This window comes from Aquarana catesbeiana, linkage group LG03 (assembly GCF_042186555.1).
Source record: "Aquarana catesbeiana isolate 2022-GZ linkage group LG03, ASM4218655v1, whole genome shotgun sequence".
In the NCBI taxonomy this organism is placed as follows: Eukaryota; Metazoa; Chordata; class Amphibia; order Anura; family Ranidae; genus Aquarana; species Aquarana catesbeiana.
In genome coordinates this window covers 107,129,557-107,139,655 of record NC_133326.1, presented here as the reverse complement: position 1 = coordinate 107,139,655, position 10,099 = coordinate 107,129,557, and the positions used below count along the sequence as shown (strand labels likewise).

The 10,099-nt window shown below is 40.8% G+C and overlaps 1 protein-coding gene and 1 pseudogene across 1 annotated transcript; one reads left to right on the top strand and one right to left on the bottom strand.

The window, feature by feature from the left end:
- The first annotated feature begins 3,289 nt into the window (after window positions 1–3,289).
- LOC141133923 (olfactory receptor 5AR1-like) lies at window positions 3,290–4,252 on the top strand (annotated as a pseudogene).
- Window positions 4,253–8,866: 4,614 nt separating this feature from the next.
- Window positions 8,867–9,820, bottom strand: LOC141134457 (olfactory receptor 5AR1-like). Its single transcript, XM_073623992.1, has one exon. The coding sequence runs from the start codon at window positions 9,818–9,820 to the stop codon at window positions 8,867–8,869; it is 954 nt and encodes a 317-aa protein (XP_073480093.1).
- Window positions 9,821–10,099: the final 279 nt, after the last annotated feature.

Below are 10,099 nucleotides of genomic sequence, written 5' to 3'. Positions count from 1 at the left end.
TTTTTTAATTGTCATAGTTACATAGTTACATAGTAGGTGAGGTTGAAAAAAAGACACAAGTTCATCAAGTCCAACCTATGTGTGTGATTTTATGTCAGTATTACATTGTATATCCCTGTATGTTGTGATCGTTCAGGTGCTTATCTAGAAGTTTCTTGGAACTATCGATGTTCCCTGCTGAAACCACCGCCTGTGGAAGGAAATTCCACATCCTTGCCGCTCTTACAGTAAAGAACCCTTTACGTGGTTTAATTAAAACTCTTTTCTTCTAATTTTAATGAGTGGCCACGTGTCTATTGAACTCCCTTCCACGGAAAAGTTTTATCCCCATTGTGGGGTCACCAGTACGGTATCTGTAAATTGAAATCATATCCCCTCTTAAGTGTCTCTTCTCCAGAGAGAATACGTTCAGTGCTCGTAACCTTTCTTCATAACTAATATTCTCCAGTCCCTTTATTACTTTTGTTGCCCTTCTCTGTACTCGCTGCATTTACAAAACATCCTTCCTGAGGACTGGTGCCCAGAACTAGACAGCATACACCAGGTGCGGCCGGACCAGAGTCTTGTAGAGTGGGAGAATTACCGCTTTATCTTTGGGGTTAATCCCCTTTTTAATGCATGCCAATATTCTGTTTGCTTTGTTAGCAGCAGCTTGGCATTGCATGCCATTGCTGAGCCTATCATCTACTAGGACCCCAATGTCCTTTTTCATCCTTGATTCCCCCAGTGGTTCTCCCCCCAGTGAGTAGGGGGAGTATTTTTGCCACCCAAATGCATTATTTTACATTTTTCCACATTACACCTCAGTTGCCATGTAGTTGCCCCCCCCCCCCAACCCCATTAATTTGTTCAGATCTACTTGCAAGGTTTCCACTTCTGTGGAGAAGTTATTGCCCTGCTTAGCTTAGTATTGTCCGCAAATACATAGATTGAACTGTTCACCCTATCCTCTAGGTTGTTTATGAATAAATGAAATAGGATTGGTCTCAGGACAGAACCCTGGGGGATCCCACTTTCCACCCCTGACCATTCTAAGTACTCCCCATTTATACTATCCTCTGAACTCGCCCTTGTAGTTAGTTTTCAATCCATCTACTCATCCTATGGTCCATGCCAACTGACCTTAATTTGTACAGTAAACGTTTATGGGGAACTGTGCCAAATGCTTTTGCAAAATCCAGATACACCACGTCTACGGGCCTTCCTTTATCTAGATGACAGCTCACCTCCTCATAGAAGGTTAATAGATTGGTTTGGCAAGAACGATTCTTCATGAATCAATGCTGATTACTGCTTATGATCCCTTCCAAGAGCTTGCATACTATTGATGTTAGGCTAACTGGTCTGTAATTCCCAGGGATGTATTTTGGCCCTTTTTTAAATATTGGTGCTACATTGGCTTTTCTCCAATCAACTGGTACCATTCTAGTCAGTAGACTGTCAGTAAACATTAGGAACAATGGTCTGACAATTACTTGACTGAGTTCCCTAAGGACTCTCGGTGCAAGCCATCTGGTCCCGGTAACTTATTAATGTTAAGTCTATTTCTAATTCTGTCCTCTGTTAGACATTTAGGAACTGGCAAACCTTAGACAAATGCGTGGTTCCTTCCGCCCAGTCTGTCTGAATAATTAAAATCCCCCATTATGATGACACCTCCCATCCTTGCCGCTAATCCAATTTGTGATAGGAGGGGCGTCTCCCTCTCCTCCCTCAGGTTAGGGGGCCTATAGCATACTCCCAGTATTACTTTCCCCTTAGTTTCATCCCTTTGGAGCTCTATCCACAAGGATCTTACCACCAAATTGTCGCTCTTTTTTCATTTATAGCACAAAAAATAAAAGCCACAGAGGTGATCAAATACCACCAAAAGAAAGCTGGGGAAAAAATGGGCATCAGTTTTACGTGGGTACAGTGTCACACAACCGCTCAATTGTCAGTTAAATTACCACAGTGCCGTATTGCAAAAATAGCCTGATCATTAAGCGGGTAAAACCTTTCGGGGCTGAAGTGGTTATTTAAGCTTGTCTAATACACATATATAAGATAATGGGTGAAATAACAATCTGAATGTAAAAGTATTGTTTCTTTCTTTCCCAGCACACATAAACATATATTCAATGAGTTATCTGATCTCCAAACCTCAAAACTTATGGAGTGTCTGTGGGTTATAAAATATATTATAATAGAAAAAGCCTAATTATCATCTGAAGCCATTGATATTACAGGACTACAAGCTATCATATAGGGATGTGCTTGTAATTCGTTGCTGAGAGTCACTTACTACTGGAATAGAGAGCATTGCTTTTGAAAAAATGTTATTTGATCTCAGTTTATAGGATTTTATTTCAATCATTTAATTATGTTCACACAAAAATCTTGATTTTTTTCAGTTTTCCTTGCACATGTTTGGGATTTAATTTTAAACATACACTATATTACCTAAAGTATTAGGACGCCTGCCTTTACATGCACATGAACTTTAATAATAATATCTCAGTCTTAGTCCGTAGGGTTCAGTATTGGTTGGCCCACCCTTTGCAGTTATAACAGCTTCAACTCTTCTGGGACAGCCATCCACAAGTTAAGGGAGTGTGTCTATGGGAATGTTTGACCTGTCTTCCAGCGCAATTGCATTTGTGAGGTCAGGCATTGACGTGGACCGGATGGCCTGGTTTACAGTCTCCACTCTAATTCATCCTAAAGATGTTCTTTTGGGTTGAGGTCAGAACTATGTGCAGTCCAGTCAAGTTCCTCCACCCCAAACTTGCTCATCCGAGTCTTTATGGATCACCTTGCTTTGTGCACTGGTCCAAATAATTTGGTGGAGGGCAAATTATGGTGTGGGGTTGTTTTTAAGGGGTTGGGCTTGGCCCCTTAGTTCCAGTGAAGGGAACTCTTCAAGCATCAGCATACCAAGACATTTTGGATAATTTCATGCTCCCAACTTTGTGGGAACAGTTTGGGATGACCCCTTCCTTTTCCAACATGACTGCGCACCAGTGCACAAAGCAAGGTCCATAAAGACATGGATGAGCAAGTTTGGGGTGCAGGAACTTGGCTGGCCTGCATAGAGTCCTGAAAGTTTTAAACAAGTAAATATAATATACTTTCCTATCTGTTTTCTAATGCAGCATATGGATTTTTTTAAAAAAAGGATAATGCTTAGCAGCATAAGGATTAAAATAGTTACTGTTAATTAGGAGAAAAATGTTCCACTTTCACTTTGTTGCATGAATAATGTTATATATAAAGCATTATCTCTACAACAATGTTCATTTTTATATAGATGGTACTCCCGGAAATATGGAAGCCAAGGAATTGTTCTCTTGTGACAGATTTTATCCTGTCTGGTCTCTCCCCTGACCCACACCACCAACTACCTCTCTTTTTACTCTGCCTTTCAGTTTACCTGTTGACTCTTTTTGGGAACTTTATGATCATTCTGTTAATTAAAACAACACCAGCACTGCAAACACCAATGTACTTTTTCCTTATAAATTTATCTTTTGTGGATATATTTTACTCATCAACTATTACCCCTAATGTTATGGCCAATATCATCTCTGTAAACAAGACAATCTCCATGCCTGGATGTGCCACCCAGATGTTTTTCTTCATTGACCTTGCAAGCTCTGAAGCCATGCTCCTGGCTGTGATGGCCTATGATTGATATGTAGCTATATGTAAACCATTGCATTACACAACATTTATGGACCAAGCAGCCTGTTTTCTGCTTATCATCTCTGTATATACTGCAGGATTTCTCAATTCACTAACACATACGTTGTGTGCATTTACTTTACCGTTCTGCCATTCTAATGTTATTAACCACTACTTCTGCGATGTCAATCCTATTCTCAAACTTTCATCCAAAGATACTTTTCTCAATGAATTGTTATTATTTCTCATTGCTGGGTTCATTGAAGTGGGTTCCTTCTTATGTATAATGATATCATATAGTTATATATTGTTTGCAGTATGTAGAACTGGCTCTTCTAGGAGTAGGATCAAGTCACTTTCTACCTGTGCTTCTCATTTTAGTTGTGTGGCTTTATTCTATTGCCCTGTGTTCTACATGTATTTACGTCCAACATCTGCCTATGTGATGGACCAGGACTGGGTGTTATCTGTGTTCTATACAGTAATTGTACCAATGCTGAATCCTATCATCTACAGCATGAGGAACCAAGATGTAAAAAAAGCTCTGAAAAAAATGGAGTATCAGTTCTGTCTTGATGTATATAGATAATCTTACAAAATAAAACATCAGATTATAATTAGTTACGTTGATCTACTACATATAGTATTCCAAAATGCTCCATAGTGCATCTATAGACCCTCTTACTTTTTTGTGGTATATACACTATATTACCAAACGTATTGGGACTCCTGCCTTTACAGGCACATGAACTTTAATGGCATCCCAGTCTTAGTCCTTAGGATTCAATATTGAGTTGGCCCACACTTTGCAGCTATAACAACTTCAACTCTTCTGAGAAGGCTGTCCACAAGGTTTATTGTGTCTATGGAAATGTTTGACCATTCTTCCAGAAGCGCATTTGTGAGGTCAGGCACTGATGCTGGACGTGAAGGTCTGACTCGCAGTCTCTGCTCTAATTCATCCGAAAGGTGTTCTATCGGGTTGAGGTCAGAACTCTTTGCAGGCCAGTCAAGTTCCTCCTCCTCAAACTCACTCATCCATGTCTTTATGGACCTTGTTTATGCACTGGTGCACAGTCATGTTGGAACAAGAAGGGGCCATCCCCAAACTGTTCCCACAAATTTGGGAGCATGAAATTGTCCAAAATTCTTGGTATGCTGATGCCTTAAGAGTTCCCTTCACTGGCCAAGCTCAACCCCTGAAAACAACCCACACTATAATGCCCCCTCCACCAAATGATTTGGACCACTGCACAAAGCAAGGTCCATAAAGACATGGATGAGCGAGTTTGGAGTGGAGGAACTTGACTGGCCTGCACAGAGTCCTGACATCAACCTGATAGAACACCTTTGGGATGAATTAGAGCAAAGACTGCGAGACAGATCTTTTCATCCTGCATCAGTGCCTGACCTCACAAATGTGCTTCAGGAAGAATGGTCAAACATTCCCATAGACACACTCCTAAATCTTGTGGACAGCCTTCCCAGAAGAGCTGAAGCTGTTATAGCTGCAAAGGATAGGCCAACTCAATATTGAACCCTACGGACTAAGACTGGGATGCCATTAAAGTTCATGTGCGTGTAAAGGCAGGTGTCCCAATACTTTTGGTAATATAGTGTATATCTTCAAACTGGTTCTTGTGCTCAATAGTGTGTTTATGTTGATAATAATGATATCTTGTCCCTTATGTCTCAGGATATTGTATTTGATTATTAAACATTTCTGCTCATGACATTTAATTTGCCTTTACATGCTTATATGTTTTCTGATTTAATGCAATATGACTACATCCAGAGTCGAGCTCATGCTGTATGCCTTTTTCTAATTTTCAATAAAATCTTTTGGTAACAAAATGTGGTGTTTGTTTTGTTAATTAATGATTAAAGCTAGGCATAGATGAATTAAAATTCACCTTGTTCCCTGGTGGACAGGACTCGCTGGAAAAATGTTGTTGATCAGCAGCTGCAGCCAACTAGCTGCAGCTGCTAATGAGTGTATTCCAACAGCAGTGGGAGCAGCAGAGGGGTTCCTCCATCCACCTCACTTGAGGATTCTGTTAGCTTGCTAGGTGAATGAAAAAAAGAAAAAGTCTATGCCCTGCTTAAGAAGTACATAGAACTACATACACAAACACACACTCACTGGGAGGAAACCTAAGCAGGTACCTATGAAAACATTATATAAAACAAAAAACCAGCATAGTGCCCCTGGTTGAAATGGAACCTTGACCCCTATACCATAAGATCCTTTGGTATTTCTACATATCGTATTGTCCCTCTAGTGCCCAGCATCACCAACTGACATCATATTTGTGAGCCAAACTGAAGGGATTGTGGGGTTAGTAGTTCCCCTGAATGTCGATTGCTCTGCATGACTATGCACCTGGACCACATATCCCAGGGATCTTTGCTACCAACAGGGAGATTGCTGGGAGGAGCTATAAAAGAAGCCAGAGGCCCGCTCCACACTCTCTTCCTCCTGGGCCTGACGTGTGACAGACCTCTCCATGTATCTACCGGTGCTGGGGAGGTCTATGGTTGCTGATGGTGGATATATTGTTGCTGGGGGGGTGTAGGTTTCAAGGGAATCAATTATTGCTGGGAGGGATCTACTGTTGAGGGAGGGGTCTCACCAGGTGCTAGAGGGTCTATTGATATTGGCTGCCGGGAGATCAATTGTGGCTGATGGGGGTCTATTATTTCTGGGATGGATCTATTGTTGCTGGAGGCATTTTGTTGCTGGGAACCTATTGTTGGTGGGTGGGTATTTTGTTGTGGAAGATATTTTGTTGCTGGGGGTTTAATTGTTGCTAGCTACAGGAATCTATTTTATTGCTTTTCTTGTTATCATTAACAATATAAGGAGTGGAACCAAGGGACAGTGATCAGAGGTACACAGGGGGTGAAGACAAGGGGTGGTACCAGTGGTGGCTGGTGCTCAATATTTTTGGGGGGGCGGCAAACAGATCTCCCCCCTCACTCGCCCCGCCGCCACTTGGGAGAGAATCACAGCAGGTGTCATTCATTATGACTACTGCATTACTGGTGGGTGTGATTGGAGGTGAATGTATATTGTGGCACTTTCTTTTGTTTAATTTTCACTTGTTTTGTGAATGAGCAGGGATACTATGTACTCCTTACTCAGTCACATAGGGAAGGGGTATCTGGATGCCTCCTTATTGGTAAAGGGGCTTGCAGATTTTATTAAGCCCCCCAGTCCCGCAGACCACCACAACCACCATACCACCATACCTTGGTTGTTAGGAAAAGGCCCAACATGGGGACAAGGTTCTGTCAAAGTATCCTCCCATGTTGGTGGCATGTGGTAATTTCTGTTTCTTTTTGATCTGCATTGCAATTATACTCCTGTTGTTATCAGATCCTTTTGTTCCAGGAGTCCCCATATCCATTACATACAACCAGTGAACCCTTGCTACCTATTACTCTTGTATCATACATCCACACATAACTGAAAATCAAAGCAGTAATATCTTAAAGTGTTGCTAAACCCAGAACCCTGCATTCACTATATCTTGTTTCCCACAGTACACAGAACATGGAAATCCAATTATTTTAGTAAATATAAACTGCTCAATACAGTTTCTTATCAGCAGTGTATAGCAGTCTTGTGACATCTATCAGTGTCTGGTTAAAGCTTGTAGGAGGAATTTTCATACTGCACTGAGCTGTTCTATGAGGCTGGCCCTCAGTCTGGACAGTGCTGATTGACTCTGTGCTGATCACATGCACTTTCCCAAGAAAAGAAAAAACCTCTCTAGCAATACACACCAAACTGAGCATGTGCAGCCTGACTCCAAAGGCTCTGTCTCATCCAGACTTTTCCAGGGGGGCAGTGCAGGGAGGGGAGGATCTGTGCATATAGGATCGAACAGCCTTTATACATAATGCGGAGGATTAACCCCTTGGGTTTCACAGTGAGTATAACAAGCATGCTTTACTGCATGTGCAGACTGATTTTACTGTTGTGGATTTAGTAACACTTTAAGGCTCGAGGCCTCTTATCTGACTGTGCCTGCTCGAAAATGTGCATCCATTCTCCTTAGTTTTGTTTTTTGTGCATGGACAGAAAGTCAAAAAAAAACTTTGTACCTTGGGCAGTAACCTGGCTTCTTTGGTGTTGTAAAGCAAAATTAATTAGATCTTGGCAAGTTCATTTAAAGATGTTCCTTCCCTTGCCAAATCTATATTAATTTTTCTGAAGACCATAACTAACCCACTGATTCTGAATGTGAAATATCTGGAATCCTATTACAACTCTAGGCTCTCTGCTACTATCCAGATTATCTCTATTATATTCCATCTACATGTTACATATATTGTAATAGACCTGTGTTGCCGGGAGCCGCCGGCCAACTGACAGATTCCCCACTCATCTGTCCCCCTGCTAGGTGACCAGAGCTGTACAGCTGTGGGTGTGTGTGCTGGCTTTTGTCATCCCCCACTCACCCAAGGAGAGGATTTAAGCAGACCTGCTGCTGTGCCTGTCCACCTATATATCCAGGAAAGAGGACAGACCTGCTTCAGAGTCTGCCAAGCTGCCCAGAGATTAAGCTAGAGGGAGAGAGTCACTCCATTTCCAGGACCAAAGCTGAGAGACCGCACCCTGTCTGAGGGTCTGGAACTGGTGGACTGTCAAGCTTTTGGCTCCAGACTAGTTGCCTGCCAGGAGGGGTGAGCTGAACTGCACATCTTGAACTCTCACCATGCACTAGATACTGTTCTTACCCAGCTGTTTATTTACATTCACCACCAACAGCCTTAAAGGGACAGTTCACCACCTAAAGAAGGGCCCCACTGGAAAATGGCCAAAGTGGACTAGTAGGCTCATAGAACTTTCCGCCACCTTACCAAGGTGCCCCATACACTAGAAACACATACTCTGACTTATAGTTCAAATTAACTTGGTTATAGTCTGATGAGTGAAAATTAGTCAGTCTTTGATCCTTCGTCCATTATAGTGTTCTTAAGTCAGTATTACCTGTTCATTGATTTATGCCTCATTTAGTTGCATTGTCATAATACATTTAATTAATTTACCTCCAAGTTGCTTGTGGTCTATTTTTGTGCATTTATTATAGAATGGTGACTTGCTAACTCTTAAGTCACACAGGTGTAAATGGCTTTTAGTCTACAACCAAGCTCCTACTGGAGTAAGTAGATACCTATTTAGCAATAAATCTTGCTATTTGCAAGAGGACATTTTATTTAACACACCAGTAAAGGCGTCTTTCACATGAGCATTTCTAAGACTATAAATGATTGGATTTAACAGTGGAATGACAACTGTGTAGACAAAAGAAATTATTTTGTCCTTCTGGACTGAGTACCTAGAAATTGGCCTTGTGTACTGAAAGATGGCTGTGCCAAAAAATAAAGCAACTACTAATAAGTGAGAGGAACAAGTGGAGAAAGTTTTTTGCCTTCCTTCTGGAGATTTCATCTTTAGGATTGCAGATATTATTTTAGTATAGGAAAACATGATTACTGTTGCAGACAAGCCTCCTAAGATACTAGACAAAAGGTACATAAAAAGCTCACTAATAAAGGTGTCAGTGCAGGAGAGTTTTAGAAGTGGTGGGATGTCACAAAAGAAATGGTTGACTTTATTTGAGTCACAGAAAGTCATACTGAAAGTACCACAAGTGTGTATTATTGAGGTTAGTATTCCCCCAGAGTAAGCAGCCCCAACCAACTTAACCCTGAGTGGCTTGCTCATGATAACTGCATATAATAAAGGATTACAAATTGCCACATAACGGTCATAGGACATAATAGTGACAATAAAACACTCTGAACCCACAAACAGTGCGAAAAAGAAAAGTTGTGTGACACATCCTTTAAACGATATAACCTTTTGGCCTGAATACAAATTGGCCATCAGCTTTGGAGTGATAACAGAAGAATAACACAAGTCTGAAAATGACAAATTACCAAGGAAGAAATACATAGGACTATGAAGTTTGGAGGAGCAGCATATTAAAATGATCATACCCAAATTCCCTATTATAGTCACAAAATACATTAATAAAATGATATTGAAGAAAATAAAATTCAGCTTGGGATGATCAGTCAGTCCTAACAAAAGGAATTCTGAGATTGATGTTTGATTATCTCCACCTCTTTCCATATTGCTCATTTATAGCATCTGCAAGAAGGAAAACAAAAACATATTTCTCTGAATATAAATTAACAAGGTTCAGTTCTTTTAGTTTAATATAGCAATGTTAAAATACTATTCCATGAGGAATATGTGGAGCATATTTACAAAACTATGAGCTTTGATTAATAAGGGGCTGCATTCACAAAAGCATCTGGCATTTAGGTGTCCAGTCACATTTTGCCTAAATATCGCATGCGATCCCGAAACTATCAATTCACTATACTGTTTTGATGTATTTACCGCGAAACACTGAAA